This window comes from Halichoerus grypus, chromosome 14, assembly GCF_964656455.1.
Source record: "Halichoerus grypus chromosome 14, mHalGry1.hap1.1, whole genome shotgun sequence".
In the NCBI taxonomy this organism is placed as follows: domain Eukaryota; kingdom Metazoa; phylum Chordata; class Mammalia; order Carnivora; family Phocidae; genus Halichoerus; species Halichoerus grypus.
Genome location: NC_135725.1, coordinates 13,281,137 through 13,307,274, shown reverse-complemented (window position 1 = coordinate 13,307,274; position 26,138 = coordinate 13,281,137). Strand labels below are relative to the sequence as shown.

Sequence of the window (26,138 nt, the reverse complement as noted above, 5' to 3'; positions counted from 1 at the left end):
GCTGATAGCCGCTCATTCAGTCCTCAGAATAACCTCAGGTGTGCGGTTTTGTTTGTATCTCGGTTTACACATGAAGACTCTAAAGCCCAGAGTAGGTGAGCAGATTGCCCAAGGCCAGGGTCAGAATTAGAACTGGAACCATGCAGCCTGATTCTAGAATTTATGTTGCTTACTATTGCATCAACATCACAGCAAAGCAATGATCTGGAAGAAATGTGGAGCATTTCTTCTTCAAGGGCTTTTAGCTCAGCTCTTGTATAGTTGAATCGCCAGAAAACTGAGGCACTGGCTTTATTGCTGGGTTCCCATAATTATGAAAGAAAGAAGAGAACACTTGTCTTTGTAGTCTAATAGACCGTTTTCCATCTAAATTCTGGTTTTACTAGTTATGTATTTTAGGCCTGTTACTAATTTCTCAAGTCCTTTGAAGTGGGGATATGACCATAGCATCTACTTGATAGGGTGCTGTTGACAGGAACTTTGGTAATGCATTCAGAGTGCTGACCACAATGCGTGTGAGCTGTTATTATTTCAAAGCTATCCTTAATCTTTTGTGGAAATAGAATGGTGGCAGAAAATGAACCAACTGTGTGGGGGAATCTTTTAAAGTGAAATTGTTGAGTAGAAGAGACTCAGACACTGAATTTTTTACAAGGCAAGTCAGTGGTCTGGATTCCACCAATAGATGAGATTTTCTGCAAGTGTCCTTAGCTCCCTAACACAGGATCGTCGTGAGGGAAATAGTGTTGTAATGCAGTGTGTCAGGTATTTATTACACTCCAGGGAGGATTCAAGTTGTCCCCAAATCTGAATTACAGCAGGGTCCCAGTGTGTCACATCTGCTCTCCCCTCTCTCGATTCTGCTTTGGAATGCGTAAGCTGTGGGGCTAGGATTTACTAATCTCCTCGAGGTCATTAGAAATGGAAAATCAGAGTAGTTATGGGGAGGGACTTAGGAAAAATCTGGAAGATGGCAATGCTATAAGGATGTGGGGATTCTCCTGGGCAGCCAAGGGTCAACTACACCCACCAAGGTCTGATGCCTGGTGGGGGGCGGGGAGGGCGGGAGTTCACACTGGGTTGTGACTTGACCTTCCTCTTGCCAACACCAGAACTTCACCACTTTAAGTGAAATTATCCAGTTTCTACCTTCAGATGGAAAGTTCTCCTTTATTCTCTCTTTCACCACAGGTGCCGGAATCATGCTAACTCAGCCACTCTCTCTCTCACTCTTAAAGCCGTCCTTAGAAAATGATGGGGGTGGGTATCCCCACTTGAGGAAACTCGATCTTTAATGGAAAGCATCCTATGTGGCACCTTGAGGGTTAAATTTCTGTTGCAGAGAAAGAGTATCAAGTGGCTTTCCAGGGAGATATAAGCCCCAGTTTAGAAACTGCCATTTCTAAAAGGTAAGCCCAACATACGTTAGTTTGCACTGCTTTCTATGAAAGGAATAACTCGCCGCTCCCAGCGGCTGTGTGTTAGTTCGCTTCTCTCTGTCAGTCCGCCTATCCGTCATCTATATAATGTCTATACCAGGGTGAGGACCTTCTATCACATTTAATAAAAATCCCGGAACACGACAGAGATCCCTTTGACTGTAGATCCATTTTACAACAGCTCTCCATTTATTATGTCACATAAATCAAAAGGCGAGTGTTTATCTTATCATTTGGAGGCATCCTTTCTCCCTCTGTGTCCTAGCCCCTCCCCTTGTGCCAGTTTCCAGCCCCTCAAAGATGCTTTGTGCAAGAAAGTGCAAGTTGCTCGTTCTGGCTTTATTGATTTTTCCCTCTTGCTCCCCTCCTGGCTCCCCCCCTCCCCAAAGCAAGCGAGAACAGAGCAAATGGCCCGGGTGCTCCCCCAGTGCCTGACTTGCGTTCCCTGGGAGGAGAGCCGGAGAGGGAGCGCGCATTCGGAGCAGGCTGCTCTGACTGCGACCACAGGCTGGTTCGTGCAGGCTGTCCTTCTCCCTCAAAACCGTGCATCCCCTCCCCGAAGCAGCCGGCACTGTGCCTCCATTCAGCCACGTTTGGTATGCATGAGCACGGCTGCAGGGAGAGGGGAGGTGGCTTTCTTAAGAAGGTTCAGTGGCTCAGGCAACGCCACTTGACTAATCTCCCAAGTTCCAGGAAGCCTCTGCCGTGATGGAATTTGCAGGTGTGGAGATGACCATGGGATGCCAAGGCAGTGGGGGACCATTTATTTTCTAGGCATTGCTCAGGTTTGCAGTTTTTGGTTTTCCCGGTGGAATTTGGAAGGGGTCATGAATCAAACTGATGCTCCTCGTCCCCTAAACTGGACCATCCGGAAGCTGTGCCACGCAGCCTTTCTCCCATCTGTCAGACTTCTTAAGGTACTGTAACTTGCTGCTTTGAATGGCTCTGATTGTGCTTTTCAGGTCTAAATACCCAACTTCGCACTTGGGCTGGGACACACCTTTTGAGGAGCACAAACGCTTACGGTGCTGGCTCCATTGCCCAAGGCTGGGAGAGGATCTCAGCGGTCCATCACCACCCCATGGTGTCAGGGAGGAGAGATGGTCTGAGCCACATTTGAGAATGAGATTATGGTGGCAAAGAATGGGCTGCCTGAGTGCTCGCTCCCCTCGGCCCCCCGCCCTAAACATCCCTAAAATAGAATTAATTAAATTCTTTGGGAGGGTGGGAACCGTAGTGGGAGTGAAATCTCTTACTCCTGGGTGTTTGGTTCTTTGGGTTTTTTTTTTTCCCCCTCCCTGGGGAAGCCCTTCGACCCACTTTCCCTTTAAATGGAACCTGAGAGAACAAAGGATTCTCCTCACTATTTTAAAAGCCTTGTGTCCTTAGGTGGTCACTCAGGTAAAGACAAAGAATGAATCTCATCAGATTGTGACTTCTTTGGTGTCCTTGTTTTTAGAAAGGCATGATAATTTTAGTCTCCTAAGTGAAGCCAGTAGTGGGAAAGTGTTGTTAAATATATATTGAACGTATGCCTTGAGCTCCGGCTCTGAGTTACACAAAAGAATGGTACTACACCTGAGCTTAGAATTGTCACCTTGTGTTTGCAGCACTCCTCTTTCTAGAAGCAAATACATTAAAGATACTGAAAAAGTCCCCACAACTCCAATATAATTCACCTTCATCATCTATCTAATGGGGAAGAAAATAGATATAAAATTTAAAAGGTGCAGAAAACAAGTATTTTTTCCTAGAAAAGAGAATGTGCTAACACTTTTTTGGGAAAAGTACGTATCTCTGGATGTCCCACATCCATGTGAAGTTAAAAAGGCAAAGCAAAGTTCTTTATTCTCTTTTCCATATTAATATGATACTGTGATTTAATGACCACTGGATATTGAGCCTAATTGACCATAGTGAAGGATTAAAGAATTAGTCCTGAATAAATGACACTTGCAGCATTTTTTTTTTTTTTTTCTGAGGCTCTGGTTTGGTTGGTTTAAGTTTGATGTGGACAATTAGTTGCACAACTAAGTGGCTCCTCACAAGAGAGCATTACCCAGTATCTGAGTTTTCCTTATCCTGTTCAACTAAAACCCCATGTTAACTTTGACAAAGGCTGCCCCATGTCCTGTTCAAACCCCCATCATATTGTTGTCATGGCGATGGTTTGCTTCCCTAAGAGAGTATTGAGGAGGAAAAGCCAATTTGGGAATAAGGAGTGGGAGAGAAGTGTCCTTGGATAGAAGTGTTTTTGCTGTATAGGAACAACGTGTGTGATAGGGCATGAGAAAGAATGGGGCCAGGGAACGAAACAAATGAATGTAAATTTTCCTCTAGCATCACTATTGAATCAAGGGTCTGGGGCAAAGGATGTCTTGGCAAATCTAACGAGGACTGAGAAAATTGACTCTAGCAATCCCATGTGCAATGAGAACCATTTTTCACTTAAAGTCATTCATTGCCCCTACCCCCCAAATAAGCCTTTTTAACTTACATAATGACGTTCTTAACAGGTATGTGCATAGCACTCTCAATATATTATTCATTAATGCTCTAGTTTTTTTTTAATGGAAAACGTTATTCATCATTTCCTAGTCACAAAACCAGCAGAGAAGTATCTATTTGAAGTAGATTACTTATTCTGAGAACAGCTGTTGTCTTTTTAAATGGAAACTACTGTCAATACTGTGATTGGTATACAGTTGACACCCACCATGCTTTTTTAACATGGTGCTTTATAACAAGTCATCTAATAAAGTATACTGATGAGGATCCTTCCAATTCTCTCAATACATGAAAGACAGGATGTGTCTTACTAGAGAAGTTTCTTTGTAAATGACATCTGTATTTTTGAAAGAGCATACCTGTCCTAGGAAACTTCAGATAGTGAACATATTTCAAACCCTTTAAAAAAAAAGTGATACCAGATTCTTTCAGCAAGACTTAAAAAGAAAGGAAAGCTACTTTTGTGTATCAGTTTTACATCAGCAACATTCTGGATGTGAATGTCGTGTAGTTTTTTCCCCCTTTGGATTACTGCTGTCTTATCTGCTTTGCTAATCCCTACGTATTCTTGCCCTGCTTTTATATTTCAAGTAAATTGGAAGTTCCTGAGTAATCATTTGCATCTTTTGGTCTGTGTTCTTCCTGGCTTAGTTTATAAATTAAATACTTAATAACTGTGATTCTTACTGTTCTTTCCTATTTCCCTCCCTCCCTTCCCAGTCTCCTATTCTCCCTCTCCCACACTGTCACCACCATGGTAATTTAGTGGATGGCTTCTCTGGGCATCCCTGAGTCTATTGAAATCATAAGCTAACAGACCCAATTCTCCCGCTCAACAGGTAATTTTTGGTCCCGTTCCAAGCATCTTTCTGATATGTTTTTTTTTTCCAGTGCTCTGACTTGTCAGTAATGCAGTAGAGGGTGTGATGGTATGGTCAGATTTAGCTAACCCCAGATCACTCACCATTTCTCACAGACTGGGCTCAAGCCAATTTCCCTCGCTGCCCTCTCCTTGAGAATGTATGTTTCTTGGCTACCTTATTTCAGCACCATGTTAATATTTAGAAATGGCTTTATAATCCTGTTTTCTCTATTTCCTAATAGAAACAGGATACTAAGGAATTAGAAGCGGAAGGCTGGCATCTGAAGCATGAATTAAACTCAATGAATGAATGTTGGAATATACTTATTATTCATTCTGAAAACATCTCATTTGTTGCTTTGTCCATCTCAGAGCAAATTTTGAACATGCCAACCAACTCACATTTTGAATTTGGGATTGCATTTGGAAATAACACTCGAAAATGAATTTTTGGACAGGCTCATGATAATGATAGCCAAAAGACAGAGGCTGTTTTCAAACGGATCCATTTCAAATGGGACCCTGTCCAAACTATTTCTCTTCGGTTGTCCTTTGCTTCATTCTTAAGTGTTTTAAGATTTCATCTTGCTAATCACAAGAAGTCAAGTTTATTTCAGTGACAGAATGTTCTTAGCATATTTCATATTCATTATTAGGTCTGCCCTCTGCCATTGTTTTATTTGGGAAATTTTTATTTTGGTAACTTATGATGAATTTGAAGGTTAATTTTAGGGCGGAGAGCTTTGTTTGTATTGAAGTCTCAGTGGACTTACTGAAGAGAAGGCTTCTGAAAATGGGTTGCACTAAGGGAAGGGGAAGCTCTGTACTTTGAACAGATTTTAGATACAAACATTTAAGCCAGTTTGTCTGTCAAGACCAAGACCTATCATTTTAGGATTTTCCAAGTTGTATACTGAGAAGGAGTCTGATTTTGTACTTGGAGCAATGTCAAAATAGATTAAAGAAATTATATTCTGGAGAGTTAGATCTAAACACTGGATCCTAATTCTGTTGTGTTCCTAACCACCTGTGTGACCTTGGGTAAATTACTTAACCTCTCTGTAACTTGGTGTCCTCTTCTTTAAAATGAAGAGGTTAGGTCTTGACTTGTATCCAGTGCTAAGATTCCATGTGGTAAAGGCTACCATCCTCTGTGGGTATGAAAGAACATAATCTCTTGAGGCTAAAAATAGTTCAACTGGATTGGATATTCAAATAGAAGAGGACTAGAACATTCAGCAGCATTTAAAATCATATAGGGCCTTAGCTGCTAAGCTAAGACGTTTGACAATTATCCTGAAAACTATGGAGTATGATCAAAGGGATGTTAGCAGGGAGGTGACTTCCAGATTCAGGTATTAAATAGATTGCTCTGGCTGTACTCTCTAGAATGGGTAGAAGATGGTAGGATCGAAAGCTTAGAGGTGAAATTGGAGGCCCAGAGAATTGATGAAGATGTGGGCTAAGGCAGTAGGAATGGAGCTAAAATAAACAGAGCTTTGTTAACTTGATTAACTGTGGTGAAGGGAAGAATTTAGGCTAAGTTCTGAGTTTTGATCTTTGTAGCTAGTTGGTTAGAGGTCCCCCTGTCTGAGAATAAAGAAAAGTCTTGAGAAGGAAGGATAGAACTTCTCATTTTGTGGTTTCTCTTTCTTGAGTTGGAAAGGGTATGTCAGTTATTCCAGGGGGATTGAGGAAAAAATGAAGTAATTCCATGTCATTGGTGAGTATGAGCCCCAGTGAATACTTGATCACAGGACTCTTTGAAGTAAATAATATGCAATCAGGAATATCTCTTCTAATTTTTTTAGATTGTATGCATAGTAAACTCCCAATTTTTTGGAATCTAGTTAAAAAGCTCACTTTTCTCCTCCGTTTCCTATTATTATCCAAAGGATTAATGAAAGTGAACTGGGTAACAAAAGGGGAATTATTGAGAGTAGTGATCAAGGTAGGCTACAAGATGAGCATAAGTTCTGCTCAATTACTAAGGTTTTCTATTTCTATGATTCCTTGTAATGGTAACCAGTGTCCATGATACTGTCCCTGAAGCATAGTGAGATCCTCATGACAAGATGAATTGAGTCTCTCTGCTTCTACAGTTGATGCTAGGCATTCCGGAAACTGACTTCCCTTTGATGGTCTCGAACTTGTAGGAAACAGGTTGAGATTCATTTCAATGTATGTTTTAAATTTAAGACTTCCAAAATCTCCTTTTCACATCTGAAATCCTGAATTTTTATGTGGCACATAGAGGAATGTCAATAAACCAAAGTTTTTTGCTTTGCCAGCACGAGGCCCTCCTGAGCCACCTGCTAGTGAGTAGCAGGTAAGTTTCCACCACCGGAGAGAAAACACACTCGTGTTCTATCTAGATGTGTCGGTGAACCTTGGCGAGCAAGGTCAGGGAGTATCTTAGGGGCCAATTCTAGGTGCCTTAAAGATGAGACCCTTGAAGAATCAATTGCTTGTAGGCCAACATAGTGTATTATCAGGAAAAATGTTAAGGGCTTCTAATAAAGAAACATGTCTTTTCATCTCAGCAAGCCAGCCTCAGATTCCCTTTAAGAAAATGAGAGAAAGCAGAGAAAAAAGAAAAGAAAATGTGCTCAAACTGAAACACGGGAGAGAGAAAATCTGTCCGGTGTGTTTCAGATGGTGGCTTGATTCAGGCTGCTGAGCAGTCACCATGTGACTTGCCTTTTTGTGAAATGTTCCTCGGGCAGCCTGACGGAAATTCCTGAGGCAACAAGAAACCCTCCTGTCTCTCTGGAGAGCTCTGTCTTCTGGTGCCCTCTGTTACGGAAAAAAAGACTGGAAGTGTGTGGTCGCTGGGGAAAGAGGGAGGATGTGGCTGGGAGTCTGAGTGCAGGGCCACCTGGCTCCGGGATGACTTGTGGAGTCCCAGTAATACGGGGCAAGGTCTTTCTCAAGGGAAAGGGTTCTGCCTTCCTTGTAGGTAGGACTTCCGGTAGGTAAAGAGAACAGTGCCTCTCCAGCAGTGGATTTTCATCCTCCCCTCCCGCATCTTGTTGCGGTAACATCAGCTGGCTCCAGGCTCATCTGCAGACAACTAGATCTTATCCTTTCTCCCTCTCTCTTACTGACATGAAAAGGAGTTTTAAAAGCTCTGGCTGACCAAAAAAAAAAAAAAAAAAAGTATTCAATAAATGTTTATTGAAGAATAAACAAACAATGCAAGTATGTGGAATCCTGAAGATGCTTAGGAGTCACCTGGGAGCTTGTGACCCCAGCAGATATCCAAGGCCATCCCCAGGGGTGCTTATTCAGTAGGTAGGTGGTGGGCCTGGGAATTTGCATTTTAACGAGCTCTTCAGTGATTGTGATGTGAACAGCTCTTAGAAGGACCACACATGGAGAAGAGCTGACATAGATTCAGCTGAGCTGGAGGGAAACTAGATTAAATGCCCTTTCTTATGCTGGCATCTGGGCAGAACAGATTTTGTGATAGTAAACAGTGAGAGCAAAAGGTTTTAAGTAAACAGTTCAGGTTTCCAAAATTTAATCATGAGCGGTCATTTACAGGTAAAGAAGTAAATTGAGTTCAGCTGCCCTGTTTTGATTTGTAGATGACAAAATAATCTGGAGGAATGGTTGTCCCTCTCTCTCTGTTTTGTTTATATATTATTTCCCCGAGTTGTTTTCGGTCATGTGACATACAATTTCAGGTGTTTCTATTCTGTTGAATTCACCTGGAGATTTGTGAACCTGAGCTCCCAAAGATGGTGTGTAGGGTAAAAATTCTGCAATATCGTATCTATGCCCCCTTTATCATTCACCTGTGCCCTTGGGATTGCAGAGGTCACTCAAGTGCATGTTCCTTTGATTCCAATGGAAGGTGGTTATACCAAGTGAGCAGTGGCCTACTTACTTGGGGGCCAAGGCCAAAGCAGCCATAACCAATGCCTACAGTGGTGGAGTTGCTCCAAACTACTCTTGCCCACTGTACCCTACAGCCTTCAAAAACTAATGCAGGAAGAGATTCTGGACCAGAATGGGGAGGGGAGAAAGAGAACATTCTGGGCTTTCATTTGGAAAAACACATTCAAAATGTAAATTCGTTTTATACTTGAAATTTTTCTTAAATGATGCCTAATATTATTAAATAAGGAGAGCTGAGCTGAACAAAATTTTCTTGGCTCTTGAGCATATGAGAAAGATACAGTAGTATAACTGCTATGGTGGGGTGGGGGCAGGCATAACAAAATCTCTAGGAGAGGGATATTGAATTTGTACGTTTATCACACATAATTTATTTTTAAAAGCATTTGGAAATTCACCAACCGGTGGCTGCTCTCTACTTCCATTTTCAGAGGCACGTGCATAGGAATTGAGTTTCGGGATAGCATTGATAACTTTTACTTCTTCTCCCCCAAATAATTAAAGATTTTTCAAGAGTGGATGGATGGATAAATAGGTGGGAAGGAAGGAAGGAAGGAAGGAATTGATTCTATTTATAAATCTCTTAACAGCAACATCTTCTATATTAAATTGCCTTGGAGGAAGATGTATGCACCAAATGAACCCTTGAAGTGTTTCTCAAAGTGTGCTCCAAGACTCCCTGTTACAGAATCAATTTCTTGGGATTCTGCCCAAACCTACTAAGATAAACCCCTGGGAAGACCTTGAGAATCTGCATTTAAACAAGCAATACAGATGAACCTTATGCATTGTAATATTTGGAGACTATGTCTTCTGAAGTGTGACACTTAAGTAAAGAGACACACTGGCTTATTATGCCTTTGGCATGACCACACCTCAGTATCTGATTTTTATTGTTGAAAATTGAACACACAATATCTCTCTCTAAGTGTATATAGGCCCATGATGTTTCCGTATCTTAAAAGTCCCCGTGCTCACAGAGTATTGGATAACTTTCATAATTGTCTCTTAAGGGATCACGCAGGGAGCTAGTTTAGGTGCTAGAAATGTATGGTAGATAAGTGGTATCCTGTATTAAAAGAAAACATGGCAGGGCGCCTCAGTGGCTCAGTGGGTTAAGCGTCTGACTCTTGATTTCGGCTCAGGTCATGATCTCAGGGTTGTGGGATCGAGGCCTGCTTTGGGCTCTGCACTCAGTGGGGACTCTGCTTGAGGATGCTCTCTCTCTCTCCCTCTTCCTCTGCCCCTCCCGCCCCGCACCCCCCACAGTTGCTTTCTCTCTAAAAGAAATCTCTTTAAAAAAGTAAAGCATGGCACATCAACCTCTTTCTTGTTTACGTAAAGAAATGATGTACGTACATGGTTTGGAGGCAGAAAAACTCTGCAGCAAAGAAAGCACTAAGTCCAATATTTGCCCTGATCATTCTGCCATTGCCGAATTACTCAAGCTCCCTTGCATCTGCTGCTTCTCCATACTTTCTCCCATTTATTAGTATCACCCATTCACCAAGTTGTCTGAACTAGAAAACCTGGGCTTATGCCTTTTACTTTGTTGGCTCCCATCCCTTCCATAATCAGCCAACTAGTTCTGCCAGGTTTCCTCATAAATATGTCTCTACTCCTTCTGTCTATTCATAGTTCCCAAGATTAATCTCTTATTCTTGGATCCAAAATACTATAGTTGTCTACTTCAGATTGATCCCTCCTACTGTCACCAGAATGGTCCACTTAAAATGCAAGTAAAAGTAGGATGCTGCCATATTTGACATTCTTCAGTGGTTCCTTTTCTCCTGTAGACTAAAATCTAACCTCCTGGGTATGGTATATAACATCCTCAGTGATCAATCCCTTGCCTACTTCTTTACCTTTATATTTTGTCTTTCCTTCCTCAAACCTTGAAATTCCTTGTAGGTGGGCTTTTTACACAAGCTATTTCCACTGCCTGGGAAATCTGAGTCACGCCTCCTACCTAACTCCTGCCCATATTTTAATACTGAACTCAGGTGAGCTGGATGAATTTAGGAAGAATTTCCCCGAATCCCCAAAACCAGATTAGGTTCTCCTTTTATGCATGTCTATAAAAATCAGTGAGTATTTCTATCTTTGCTTTTAGCATGTTGTAATATTAGTTCTTTCACCTCATGAGAATCATTTTAGACAATTTGGTGTGTGCATTTGGCAAAGAGCTTAGAATATTTTGAGTGCTAGATGAATTACACTTGACTAGGTAAATGTCTGAATAGATGACTGTGCTCTGGATGCAGTTCTCTGAAGTTATTACGCAAAAGAATCAAATGCTATTACAGGGTCTTGGCATTTTTGTCTAATTAAAGAAAACTTTGAGCTTGAGTGAGTATACTTCGTATGTTCCCCAAATTGGATGATTAGTTAAAGAATTGAACCAATAATTAATACTCGGTAAAAGTGATGCAGAATAAAATTACATACTCAAGAAAGAAACTGTAAATAGGTAGCACCAGATACCTGCTTTGAAAATATTTGTTGAAAGAGAAAGTGAGAGATTGTAATTACCTCATCTATTGATTATGTTGGAGAAAGGGCATTCCTTAATTTTGTGATCTAAGAGACTTTAACATATTACCTTTAATAATGTTGTTGAATTAGAGAAAGTATTATTAGAAGAAATACTACATAGTTGTCTTGCTGGGCCATTCTTTTATTTTTTTGAGAAAGAGAGAGAGAGAGAGAGAGCACGAGTGCGAGAGAGTGTGATTGAGAGGGGAAGGGCAAAAGGAGAGAATCTTAAGCAGCCTCCACACCCAGCACAGAGCCCAATGCAGGGCTCTATCACATGACCCTGCGATTATGACCTGAGCCGAAATCAAGAGTCACACACTTGACTGAATGAGCCACCTAGATGCCCCTTGCTTTCTTTAAATGTGGCTTTTGCAAGTGTCGAGAGATAACTATGTAGATATAATCCTATTGAAGCATCTTGACATTTCAATTTAAAGGTAAATGTGACTTAGAATTTGTTTTTCTGTTAGCATTAAGTTATTTTACTTTATCAGCTATTATGGAGAGAATTAAAATAGAAGTCTTAGTTTATCAGTTTCCTACTGGGAAGAAATAAATCAAAGTCAAAATAAATTTCTCAGGAAAGATACCAGAATCATTAGAAAAATTATTGTAGTACTGGCTGGTTAAGATCAACAAAGAAGTAGCTGGAAGGAAGGTAAATAATTTTTTTTTTTTTTTTGCATCATTTCCATGCTTATCCATCTATTTGCTGGGAGAAAGAAATGAATAAAAATGTTTAAAAGAATGAACTATTATACAGGCACCCATAAAAACACATTTGCTCTATAGTGCTGGTTCAGGAATGAATGATGGCTTGATATTTAAGCTCTGGAGGTTTAATTTGTAATTGTTGAGTGCTTTGGGCTAGCCCAGTGATTTCCCTTTAAAACAGGGTTCCTCAACTACGGCACCACTGACATTTTGGCCTGGATAAATCTTCGCTGTGGAGGCTCTCTTGTGCATTGTAGGATATTTAGCAATATGTTTGAATTTATTCACTAGATTCCAGGAGCATCTTCCTCCCATATCCCATTGTGACAACCAAACATATGTCCATACATTGCCAACTATCCTTCAGGGGACAAAATCACCCCCAGTTGAGAACCAATGTTTTAAACATTAAGAGCTGGGTAGGTAATTGATTTCACCGGATACCCAATAGAGACCTTCTGGTGATGTGAAGGGGATGCTTTAACTTTAGACACCCTTTCTTTTTTATTTTACAAAAGACTGAAATTCAGCTTACATTTGGGAAATTAACTGGTCGAGTTCTATTCACTAAACATAGAAAGACTAAGGAATTATTTTCTCAATCTTATTGTCAATCATCTCTTGTAAGAAAATTCAATGTGTCCAATTTGTCTGAAAGTGTTTGAATGTTCCATATATTATTTCTTTGTAATTTAAAAGCAGAGCATATTTTCATTTGATTGATGTATCAAGTGAAATATTTAATTTTTATCATCATTTTGTTCTACAATAACTTCTACTTAGAGCTATTTAAGAATAATAAGATAGCAAATCCATTTCAGTGAACACATGAAAGTATTTTACTTCAAGGTGAATTTTTTGTATGAAGTTAGTTCATGTGAGCAATCAAAGATTTTAAGATAAATCGAATAATTAGCACAAGGAAGCTATATAATTTAAAGATGAGTAGCATAACATACAGCTATGTTGTGTACCTGAAACTAATATAACCTGGTGTGTCAACTATATTCAAATAAAATTAATGCCATAAAAAAGATAAGTAAAATGACAGCTAATTTTTCAGTCATTAAATTCATGATCAAAAAATGGACAGAAAAACTGGATTTTAGCCTTGATTCTGCATTAAATAATAAGCTAGCTGAATTACCGAGAATAAGTAGTTTTATCTTTCGATGCTTTAGTTTTCTCATCTGTAAAATGACAAGATTGGGTTAGATCATGGTTGGCAAACTTTTTCTATAAAAGGCCACATTGTAAATGGCTTTGTAGGTCATAGAGTCTCTGTCACAGCTCTTCAACTCTGCCATTGTAGCTTGAGAAAGCAGACATACACAATACATAAATAAATGTAGCTATGTTCCAATACAGCTTACTGGGAACACCGTGCAATGGTCTGAATGTTCATATGGCGAAGATTCATGCTTTGAAATCCTGATCCCCAAAGGTGATGATATTAGTAGGTGAGGACTTTGGGAAGTACTTAAGTCTTGAAGGTGGAACCTTATGAATGGGATTAGTGACTTGTAAAAGAGGCTCCCTAGCCTCTTCCATCATGTGAGGATACAAGAAGTCTCTGACCTAAGAGAGGGCCCTCACCTGACCATGCTGTTAAATTGATCTTGAACTTTTCCCTCTAGAACTGTGAGCAATACATTGGTGCTTTTTTTTTTTTTTTTTTTTTAAAGATTTTATTCATTTGACAGAGAAAGAAACAGAGAGAGATGCTCTCTCAAGTAGGCAGAGTGGCAGGCAGAGGGAGAGGGAGAAGCAGGCTCCCCACTGAGCAGGGAGCCTGATGCAGGGCTCGATCCCAGGACCCCGGGATCACGACCCGAGCTGAAGGCAGACGCTTAACTGACTGAGCCACCCAGGCGCCCCACATTGCTGCTTTTTATAAGCCACCCGGACTGTGGTATTTTGTTACAGAAGCTTGAGCAGACTAAGACTGATAGTTGAATTTCATATAATTGTCACATGTCATAAAATACTATTATTGTTGTTTTCAACCGTTTTTAAATGTAAAACTCTTCCTTGCTAACCGGCTGTACACAGAGAGCAGGTGGTACTTGGCTTGTGGGCGGCAGTTGGCCGACTACGACGTGACAGTTAAGGTCCCTTACAGGTCTCATGTTCTCGGATTAAGTAGGGATGAGAGAAAGTCATTGTGTGTCCTTAGTTATTTTAAAACTACCTTAATACCTGAAAGAGCTGGGAGTAAATGGTTCATTAAGTATAATAACGTAACGTAATGCTTATTGGGGAGTGGTGTGTGGTGGGCTTGCTGTCTCTCGATGTAGCTCACATTTAGCAAATGTTTGTAGGGGGGTCCTTGTTTTCTATTGCTCTGAGAAAAAGGAATGCTCCAGTCCTACAAAAGATGTCATTTTTCACGAACTCTATTGAAATGCACAGAGAAGGAAAGTGAAATGGTTTTAAAATGTAACATTCGCAAAGTTCTTTTCAATTTGCAGAGTACCTTGCTTTACATCAAAGGAACTGAAATTCACAGCAACCCTGCAAAGTATAGTAAACAATTATTCTCCTTTTTAGCTGAAAAAAGAAAAAATATAGCCCAGGAAGATTAAGCCACATACTAGTGGGCTTTTCTGATTCCAAATTCAGGATTCCATCCTTTGCAGTCCTCTGCATCTTGTATCTGCCCTCCATTACTCTCTCTTCATCCGAGGCCCAACTAGACCATCGAGTTTTCTTTTGTACTGGTTATACAAACAAATACATCATTTAAGTACTTGACAACAAAAAGAATTACATGGCATAGCCTCAGAATGATCGTTGACAAGATACAAAAGTTCTCTGAATCTTTGTTTTCTTAGTTGTGAGTTAAGTAAAAATACTGCCTTCTATTTCTTTGGAAATCAACGTGATTGGTTTGGGCATACACTCTAGTTGGTGTTCAGTAAATCTGAGTCTCTTCTTTTCAATCTAATAAAACAGAAATGGTGCAATGCAGATGAACAGAATTCAAGATGTCTTTTGTAATAATTTGGACTTAGGGAATACGTATTTATTTATGTGCAACTAATTACAATTTGTAGTTATTGCACATTGTATTAGTAAGGGTTCTCCAGAGAAATAGAGCCAACAGGATGTGTATGTGTGTGCGTAAGTATGTGAATCTATATCTATATATATGAGGCAGAGGGAGGGAGAGTAATCTGATTGTAAGGAACTGACTCATGTGACTATGCAGTCTCAGGAAGTCCAAAATCTCTGATGGTGGAGACTGGCAAACTGGAGACTCAGGAGAGACTGGCATTTTGAGTCCAACGGCTGTCTGCTGTAGATCCAGGAATAACCAGTGTTGCAGACCAAGTCCAAAGGCAGTCTTCGAGAGAATTCCTTCTTCCTTGCGGGAAGGTCAACCTTTGTTGCATTCAGGCCTTCAGCTGTTAGATGAAGCCCACTTACATTATGAAGGTCAATGTGCTTTTCTGAAAGATCACTGATTGAAGTTATTAATTATCATCCAGAACACCTTCACAAAAATATCCAGAATAATGTTGAACCATATATATTCTAGGCACTGTGGCACGCACAAGTTGATAACAATTAACCATCACCTAAGTCATTATTATAGTTATATTAAAATTGCTCTTTCAGATGTAGTTTGCTTGCTAGCAACAGAAATCCACTCACACTAGCTTAAATAATTTTTTTTCTCTAAGGCTAATCTCTAAGATACTCAGCAACTGGAATGGAAATAAGGCCAGATAACACGGGGATGGCAGGCTTCTGTGTATGGGGCCCTGGAGTCTCATTTCAGCTTCTCTTGCCCATCTACTCTATACTCGTGTTTTTCTTTGTAGACCAGTTTTTTCTATTACTCTGTATTTTACTAAGACTTGCCATAGTGTCTGTACTACATGATCTTACAGTTGCATTCCTTATATCTCACCAGGTTGTCTCTCTCACTCTCCTATGGAATCTGACTGACTCAGGTTTGGACAGATGGTCACCCTTGCTTACATAGCTGTGGGTAGGGAAATTGAATCACCAGATAAATATATGGCCGCCTAGACCCATTCTTCTAGTAGGTGATGTGGGGCCGGAACAGATTCTCTTTAGCATGGATGTAGGCACAATGTTTCACTAATTCAGTTAGCAGGGATCCCCTAGATACATAATAGCTTAATGAATCTGGAAGCCACCCAGGCCTAAAAGGTACTGCAATTCATCTAAAACTAAAAGATTTCACTCTGCAAGTGAAGCTAACCAACTAGTCTGCACCTTTTGCTAATATATAACAGGAGGAGATGGACTCCCAACTATAGAACTTGATTTTGGAGTGCCATAAACCGTATTTCTGAGAAAGAGGCTTAATGAACCTGGAAAAACAGTAAGCGCTCCTCCATGGGAGGAATACATTGAAATCCAGAAGAAATGCTTTTCGAGTGCCCCTGCAAGATGGCCTGATGGGCTCCTATGTCCCCTCAAATGCCTCCTTGAGTTCTCCCTTGTTCATGGTTTCATGACTGCTAAAAGGTTGTATGGAACTTTTAATGGGGTCTGTCAGCTCTTCTGGCTTAATAAAATGGCACCATCCCAAATCTATATCCCTGAGAAAAGAAAGCAGAACAACACATTGTTTAGAAGTAGCAATAAGATAGTAAACTGAATATGAGAAAAGTTTTAGGATTTTTTTTAAATTAACCACACTTAAAGGAATTCAGTAAAAGATTAATGTTTTAATCAGAGTATTCCTGTTTCTGTGGACATTCTTTTGAGGGGGAAAATTGATACAGATCGAATGCTGTTAGAGTGAGTATTTTGTTTTTAAGTGCACAGCAATTTACATATCAAAACAAGAATACAAAAGTAGCTTTTCTCCTCCATTTATTCATGCTTAACCCATTTATTCTATAATCATCTATTGCTTTGTGTCAAACTACCAAAGGTATTAGAAATTCCAGGATGAAAAAAATACTAGGCCCCCATCAAAAGGACGTAATAATGGAGTTAGGGAGACAGACAAGCAAATTGGAAATGACCCTATGGCTTCACAGATGTTTTCATAGTGATGAGCCTAGATGTGATGAGCCTAGATAAGGGGCACCAAATAGAGCCGGGGAGTTACTAGAACGAGGCATTGAAGGGGATCCCTAGGGAAAGTTGAGATAGAAAGCATGTTCCAGATAAGTAGGGTGGCATATACAAAGGCAGGGAGGCATCCTAGGGAGTCTGGCGCATGGAGGGAAGCTGAAGCGCGAAGAGTGAAGGGAATGCCGGGACAAGAAGTGGGCCTCCTTCGGGTGGCGGGTGTGGGGTGTATTTATGTTGCTCTGGGGTACAGCTCATGCTCCACAGTCTGCCCAGTCGAGGCTGCTCAAGGTGAACTGCAATGCCGCCGCCCCCTCACCCACTACCTCAAAGAGCTGTGTAGATCGGCCCCCTGTCGTCAGCTGTGCACACGCAGAGGCCAGCCCAGATTCGTTAGGCCTTAATGCAGAATGGTTTTGCAGCCACAGGATGCATTCTTGAGAGAGTTACACTGTAGGTGGGACCCTGGCTCTGCTTTTCCTTTTTTTGTTTTGTTTTTTGTTTTTGGTGCCCGTGGCAAACTCATTTTCCACATCCACACACCTTTGCAAGCTGCCCCCATCATGGACAAGTGTTTCGTTCCGTTGAATACATTCTGTTTATTTTTAAGAAGTTTTTATTTAAGTATTCTCTACAACCAATGTGGGGCTCGGACTCCTGACCTGAGATTGAGTTGCGTGCTCTTCGGACTGAGCGAGCCAGGCACCCCCTGTTTTATATATTTTAAAATGTCTTCATCCAGAGTGATAGAATGGCCTTTTGAGAACCCTAGTAAATAGCGACTGTGGCACAGAACAGAGCTTGTTCTCTTGTTCCCGACGGCTATGAGATGTTAGGCAAAGGGAACGGCGAGCTCACTTTGCTGTTGTTAGTAGTGCTGTACGCTGAGGAGGAGTGAACATGTATTCGCATGTGTCCTCACACAACAAACAAATGAACTTTAGAGTCAAGACTGTTTAAATTTAAACTGACTTCTCTGGGATGGTTGTGTTTCACCATCCTATGAAAATTCCTAACAGGTGAACTAAAACAAACCGTTGAACGTCATCGAGAAAACTTGGTTAAATTGAGGTAAACGTACATACAGTAAAACTCATAAGCTCAGTAATTTTGTTATAAATCAAATCACTTATGTGACCACCATCCATATCAAGATATATCAATTTACTTTACCCTCAAAAGTTCCCTGGTGCCCTTCCCAGTTAATACAACAACCACCACCTGGGGTAACCACCACCTGAGGTAACCACCACCTGGGGTAACCACCACCTGAGGTAACCACCACCTGGGGTAACCACCACCTGAGGTAACCACCACCTGGGGTAACCACCACCTGGGGCAACCACCACCTGGGGTAACCACCACCTGGGGCAACCACCACCTGGGGTAACCACCACCTGGGGCAACCACCACCTGAGGTAACCACCACCTGAGGTAACCACCACCTGGGGTAACCACCACCTGGGGCAACCACCACCTGGGGTAACCACCACCTGGGGCAACCACCACCTGAGGTAACCACCACCTGGGGCAACCACCACCTGGGGTAACCACCACCTGGGGCAACCACCACCTGGGGTAACCACCACCTGGGGCAACCACCACCTGAGGTAACCACCACCTGGGGTAACCACCACCTGGGGTAACCACCACCTGAGGTAACCACCACCTGGGGCAACCACCACCTGAGGTAACCACCACCTGGGGTAACCACCACCTGAGGTAACCACCACCTGGGGTAACCACCACCTGAGGTAACCACCACCTGGGGTAACCACCACCTGAGGTAACCACCACCTGGGGTAACCACCACCTGGGGCAACCACCACCTGGGGTAACCACCACCTGAGGTAACCACCACCTGGGGTAACCACCACCTGAGGTAACCACCACCTGGGGTAACCACCACCTGGGGCAACCACTGTCAGGCTTTTATCATTCTATTATTCATCTTGCCTGAAGAAGAACTTGTGAATAGGTGGAATCAGACAGATGTATTCTTTTTTTTTTTTTTTTTTTTTAAAGATTTTATTTATTTGACAGAGAGAGACACAGTGAGAGAGGGAACACAAGCAGGGGGAGTGGGAGAGGGAGAAGCAGGCTTCCCGCGGAGCAGGGAGCCCGATATGGGGCTCGATCCCAGGACCCTGGGATCATGACCTGAGCCGAAGGCAGACGCTTAACGACTGAGCCACCCAGGCGCCCCCAGACAGATGTATTCTTGTGTCTGGGTTCTTCTATTCTACATAATCTTTCTGAGATTCATCCATTTTGTTTTATCTGTCATTTTGTGTAATAGCACATTGTATGAATACAGCATAACTGATTTGTCGTCTTTCCTGTTTATGGACATTTGGCTTATTTCTCATTCTGAGCTCCTACAAATAAAGTTGCTGTGAACATTCTTGTGAACATATGCGCTCATGTGTCTTGTTTTTATAGTAAGAATTGGATTGCTAGCTTCTAGGGTAGGCATATGCTTGCCTTTAGTAGAAACTATCCATTTTTCAGAATGGTCATACTCTTCTGTGCTCCTTTTAACACAGCGTATGAGAGTTCAACTGCTGCATGTTCTCACCAAAGTGAACATTGTCTTAGTTTTTAAATTTTAGCCCTTCTGATGGGTGTATAGTTTTACTCTCTCAATGTATTATAATTTTCATTTTTCTGATAACTAATGTGATACTAAATTTCACATCAACAGTATTTTCTTAAAGCTAGAACAAGAGCAAAAAAAATGGGTAAAGTCGAAAGGGGAAGAAAATGAACTTTTATCTAGAAACCAAGACACATAATTTATACCATGTCATTTAATCTTTAATGAGGTATTATGTCCAGTTTTCAGATGAAATTGTGATAAAGAGACATTACATAAGATAGGGATAGTAATATTACTTTGCAATGCAGGTGGGAGAAATAAATGAGTTGTATACATTTTTTAAAAAGATTTTATTTATTTATTTGGCAGAGAGAGAGACAGCCAAGAGAGGGAACACAAGCAGGGGGAGCAGGAGAGGGAGAAGCAGGGTTCCCGCAGAGCAGGGAGCCCGATGCGCGGCTTGATCCCAGGACCCTGGGATCATGACCTGAGCCGAAGGCAGATGCTTAACCGACGAGCCACCCAGGTGCCCCTATATACATGTTTTTTAAGTAAAGAGCTGAGAATAGTACCTGCCACAAGAGAAGCACTCAGTATGTTTTTGCTGCTTGGAAATATAATACTATAAATTTTAAAGGTTTTTTTTTTTTTTTTAACGTATTTGAGGGGGAGAGAGAGAGCCTGAGCAGGGGGGAGGGGCAGAGACAGAGGGAGAAGTGAGTTCCCTGCTGAGCAGGGAGCAGACATGGGGCTCAATCGCAGGATGCCAGCACCATGACTTGAGCCAAAGGCAGATGCTTAACCAACTGAGCCACCCAGGTGCTCCTACTATAAATTTTAAATAAAAACAAATTAGCCTTGTGGCTTGGGAATATCAGGGTGTGACAGGCTATAAATTTAATCCAGCTGAAGTTAACATAAGAAAATTTTATAAAATGTTGGCTGCAACACTAAGGATGTGTCCATATTAGTGGTAATGGTCACCCTTGAAGAGATGCCGAATGGGTCTGATTGTTCTCCGCTACAGTTACTCCATGGACCTTGGTTTAGGTGGAGAGTGTCCACATTTCAGAAAGAGGACATAGCCTGTTGTTAATTGAGCCATGGATTCACTGATTCCACCAAACTTTTCAGATGCGTTCTATGCATAAGATGTCATACTGAGTGCTGGTGATACCCACTTGTACAATGAGTATGGTTAGCCGTCATAGAGCTGAAGAGAAGACAAGGCTATCTTTCTGGGTATACGCTATCTCCCCAACCTCATGTGTAGTTCCTTACTTAATTATACTTAGACCACTTAGTGTGGTCTTTTCACGGATTTACTGGCTTCCAGGTTTCCGTGGTTAGCTAGATCTTTGTGTTTGTGGCATTATTTTTGTGTTTGTGGGGTTTTTTGTTGTTGTTTTTTTATGTCCCTTGTAAGTAAATTTCAAAGATCACAGTGACACAAGTTTCTGTGTCAGTATTTCATAATTCTTTTTCAACTTTGGCTCCTGAAATCTCAGACCTTATTTGGCAGACTTCTCAAATACATAGTCCTTTTTTGATTTCAGCAGGTGGATACATTAGTTTTCATTGGATACTCAAGTAATAAGAGAGAAGATACTTGCCACTTTATTCTAAGATTCCTATTCCACTTTTGCTTTTTTAATAATTCTCATTTTATAATAAAACTTAATTGGAGTATTTACCTTGGTTACAATCAGGATTCAATAGAAAAAAATAGTACAGGTGTTTGAGAAAACTTCAAACAGTGCAATTCAGCGTGTGATTTACTAGGGATAAGTATTTTTAAATGATCAAAGCTGTTACCTTTTTTACTTATTTACGTAAGTACATTTACTGGCCCTCTTATTTTAAAGAGGATTTGACTTCTATGACTAATTTTGAAAAAATTTTTTAAGCTACCTCTAGAATTGTATTAAAATATTGGTAAGGGGGGGAAATATGTACTAGTTAATCAGAAAGGGGCAAAGTAAAGTATATGTGTTGGGCTTAGAACTAGAAATCAATTTAATTCAATAAATATTTTTGAGCATTTCCCATGTTCTAAGCTCCATGCTGGGCATTAGCAATACCAAGATGAAAATGTCATAATTTATACATTCTAGGATCTGACCAACTAATGGTAAAAATGGACATAAGCAATTAATCATAATGCTTTCTAATAAAACATACCATAAAACTATTCCAGATAGAAGAGTGTACAAAATAATTTTGCCTGAGGAAAAAAACGTCGTAAAATGGGTTATGTTGGGGTTATACGAATCTTAAAAGTTGATTAGCAAAGGAGGGAATGAACATTCCAGATGGAAAAAGTGGGTATGTGCAAAAGCATCATGGTGTGAATGGGGATGCCCTGTTGGGTGATTTGAAGTTGATCAGTGTAGCTGAGTAAAGTAGGCTCAAGGGGAATGTAAGCAATGTGACAGGAACTAGGACAGGAAGTGAGAAGGGCTTCATGTGCAATGCTCAGTAATTTGGATTTTACATCTGAAATTGTTTCTAAAATGTTTTTAGGGGAAAATGTATTTGACAAATAATTACAGAAATCTGTGTGGCAGAATCTGAACTAGGCGCTGAGAACACAATGAATAAAAATTCACTCCCCATCTCTCAGAAATCTTAAGTGGAGGTCGACCAACATTGAAACAATGGCAGTTGATTCAAGGATGGGCGGCTCTTTGTACTTCATGGGAAGGAAGATGGAAGAATAAGGGACGGGCTTTGTTTTCTTCACCGGTAAAGGAGTACATTCCACTCACTACCAAAATGAAAATGTTCATGTTTTGAACCAAAAACTTAATGTGTCTGTAATGTCATTTCTGATTTTGCTTTGGTGTGGAGGAGATGATTGAAATGTATTTGAAAAGAACAATCCGTGCTAAAACTCTTCTTTCACAGATCTGGTGTTCAAAGGACACACACATCCCTCTAAATAGGAAAGCTGGAACAGTCTTGATCTAATAGCTTCTTCCAAACAGCCCAGAAAACTGTTGGACTTTGCGGGCCCTTACCAATTTCTTATCAATAATACAAAAGATGGACGCTTAAATGTAGCTTCCTCACAAGGGAAATGCTGCCTCAAGAGCCAATGACCTAAATTGTTTTGAGCATCAAACTTTCTAAAGTGAAGAGAACACATCTGCCCTTTGAATATTAAACTAGTCACTAAACTGGGTCAGAAGGCCCACAAAGAGCGCATTTACAGCACTCGCCTGTCTTCCTCTCGGGAAGAGATGTCTTGGGTGTTCATTACCTTGAAGAAATTCATACAAATGAATGCAAATTGCATCTGATGGAAGATGTTTTTGCAGTATTCATCTTTGACAACATACCCTCTGCCAATTTTTTCATTTCCTTAGCTGAGTTTGCATGAGTTCCCTGGAAATTACTCATCCCACCTTACCTACATTCCCACTTCTGTCTTCTATGTCTGTCCTCAGTTACGCAAACACGTACAAGCCAACCCTCCCTTCAGTCATTAGAAACATTCAGCAACTGGTTGAGACTGTTTCTGCAGATTTTGTTACATTAGCTTCCTTGAAGTGAGGAAGTCAGTGAGGATTGAGAAAAGACCCTTGGTTTGAGTGATTTGGAGGATCGAGGGTGACCCATTGAGGAGCTATGGTAGGGTGCTCAAGGAACAAAAACACCTACAACCATCTCAAGAGCAGAGATCGTAACACCTACACTGAAGTCACAGATGCTCATATGTTTCCTGAATGGATGAGTACATGAGTAAGCAGAGGTAGAGGCAGTGGATATACTCTAAGCAGTGGAGGAGAGGACACAGAGAAGGTGGGCTCCAGATGGTAACATGGCCCCAGGTGAAAGGTATATTTAGCTTTTAGACACATAAGTGAAAACAAAAAGAGAAAAGGAGATTTAAACTTGAAGCATGATTTAAGAAGACAAGATGAGTCAGAATCAGAGGCAGAGTTTTTCTTGGAGAGGAGAAATCTAATAGTGGGCACATAAAATTTGTTGAATAAGTGAATATGTAAGGAATGACACTTCATCTTCTAAGACAGAAGGAAGATGGATTAAAAGTACAATGGTTTCGATGAAGATGGAAAGGAGTTTGGAGACTCTTATTAGTCCTCCAACGTAATTGTGGTAAAGATTTAGGAAATGATGGCTGTGTGCCAGGTAGCATGTTGTGTACTTTAGATATGTTGTCTCATTTAATCCCCACCGTATACCTGCAGGGTGGGGTGGCGGGGTTAGTATTCTGCTCATTTATAGTTAGAGGAACTAGGCTCAGAGAACACTTGGAACTGAGCTAGGATTTGATATTCACAAAAGATATATGCACAAAAGATAAAGACATTGACTTGGTGTCTCTGATTCTCTCTCAGTTGCTAATAAGATTCCTGGTTCAATGTAGTCAAATATCTGGACGGACTTTTTAATCAAAGGAATTAAAGTTGGAGAGATGAAAATTAAGAATTGAAAGTCAGGGCACCTGGGTGGCTCACTCAATTAAGCATCCGCTTTTGGCTCCAGTAATGATCCTGGAGTCCTGGGATCCAGCCCCGTATCAGTCTTCCTTCTCAGTGGGTAGTCTGCTTCTCCCTCTGCCCCTCACCCTGCTCATGCTTGCTCACTCTCTCTCTCTCTCTCTCTCAAAATCTATTAAAAAAAGAATAGAAAGCCAGAAATAATTTTTATAAAACATGATGAAAGAGAAATATAGCAATCCCTTGAAGTGTGGCCAGTGAGATCTGAGGTTCTGCTAGGTCAGGTAAAACTTCTAAAATAAAGGCATATTTAACTTCTCCCAGTGTTAAAAATAATGAGAGAGACTACAACCTACTGTCCAGCCTGTAACAGGGTCAGTATACATCCACAAGGATGCAGAATGCCATAGGCATTATATATGCCCAAGTCTCATCTCAAGTCACTGCACACTTTGGGCAAATTAATTTCTGTAGACCTCAGTTTCCTCATCTGTAAAGGAAATGATACCTCCTTCGGTTGTTACGAAGATCACATAAGGTAACACACTTAAAGCACTGAGGGTCTTATACACGGTAAATGCTCAGTCAATATTAGCTCTTATTTGGTGCTGAATGAATGAAAGGGACCTTGGGGTCCTAACACAAACGTAGCATGGATCAGGTAGAGCCCGCGTTGCATCTTCTATCCTGGCAGGAGTATTGCTGGCGCAGGGGGCTTGCCACAGGCATTTGGGGAAAGACTGCGTCTACGGGTACAGTCGCAGGTGAGCTTGGATCATTAAAAAGGCCCTCCGCTGGCGAGGAGGGGGGTTTAGTGCAGCCTTGTGCCCACCCTGTTCATTTCAGGAGACGGGGATTATAAATTAAATATAGTGGGGAGCCCGGGAGCTCTTTTGCTCTAGAGTGCCTGAGATGTTGGAAGCGTGAGGTAACATTGCTCTGTATTCGGTAGGGTGGTGTGATGCCTGTGGCCTGGGAACCAAGCACTGCCCCCTCACCTGAGCAGCCCAGCTTGGCCCCGCCGGCAGCACCAGGCTCACGCTCCGGGAGAGGAGGAAGTAGGGCTGGCTAGGGAGGCGTGGGGATCACTTCCCAAATGATGGTGCTGTCACCTGTGAGCTTTCACCGGCCACTGACCTCTCCAGGGGACTCAAAGACCTCTTTGGAAAAGACTTGAGAAAAATGAGCAATCCTTTAGGTTGACGTTAGAGGTAGAGAACTATGCCACACTTATATCCACACATTTACAATTTCCAGACCGGTATGGTTGAGGAAACTGGAATTACCTGGAATTCTAGAGCGGAGAACAACATAACAGTTCATCTGGTCTGACTGTAACCCTTAGCCCGTGGTCCAGAAAGTCTGAGCGATGTTCCTAAGATCACCTGTAATGAGAATCTGTTTAATGAGGTTTGGGGAACAGGGGAGCATCCACCAGCGCATTTGCCCATGAGCAACCAGCATTATGAAAAGTGTGGCTGGCTTGAGGAGGGTGCGAAGGTGGTTTCATGAAACCAGAAAACACCAGCATGAGCAGCCAGGCAGCCCGGCTTGGTTTGTTTCCCCACACGTATCCGCTCCTTTATCTCTCCCTCAGGGTCGCTAGCTAACTGATGATGTGAAAACAGACTTCCTTAACTCCGACACACTAAATCAATTAATCTTGGGTTACCGCTAGGTTCCCACTGAGAAGCATTGACTTCTTTATTTTTAGTTGTTGCTTTCATGACTTTTGGGTTTGGGATTGTGTTAGTCGAGTGAGGACACCTGGCATGGTCCATGGCCCTGGTACAGAGGCTAATCGGAGATAAGTAAGTCTATGACACATGTTCCAATGTTGAGTGCTGAGCCTTTGGTACATAGTACGGCCCTGGCATAAGCATGCATCCAAGAGGCCATGCTGGTATTGGCTGAGTTTTTGCATCATCTTTCTTTCTTCTTTATAGCAGGATCCTCATGAGAGTCCTGGATGGTTTTAGGAGCTTTCCTATCTGCATCTTTCCCTTCCTTTCCCTACACCTCTAACTGCATACCATCTGTGATACTTGGCA

The 26,138-nt window shown here is 41.4% G+C and overlaps 1 protein-coding gene across 8 annotated transcripts in view; it reads left to right on the top strand.

Moving 5' to 3' along the window:
- Positions 1–1,842: 1,842 nt before the first annotated feature.
- TRPM3 (transient receptor potential cation channel subfamily M member 3) overlaps positions 1,843–26,138 on the top strand; it is a 493,595-nt gene continuing 469,299 nt past the window's right edge. For 4 of the 8 annotated variants that reach the window (XM_078061333.1, XM_078061332.1, XM_078061331.1 and 1 more), the window contains exon 1: positions 1,844–2,356. In XM_078061333.1, coding sequence (XP_077917459.1) covers positions 2,180–2,356 — 177 coding nt within the window. In that variant the 5' untranslated portion in view covers positions 1,844–2,179. Of the gene's footprint in view, positions 2,357–26,138 lie in introns of all 8 variants that reach the window. The other 4 variants (XM_078061329.1, XM_078061328.1, XM_078061334.1 and 1 more) reach the window with 3 other exon arrangements.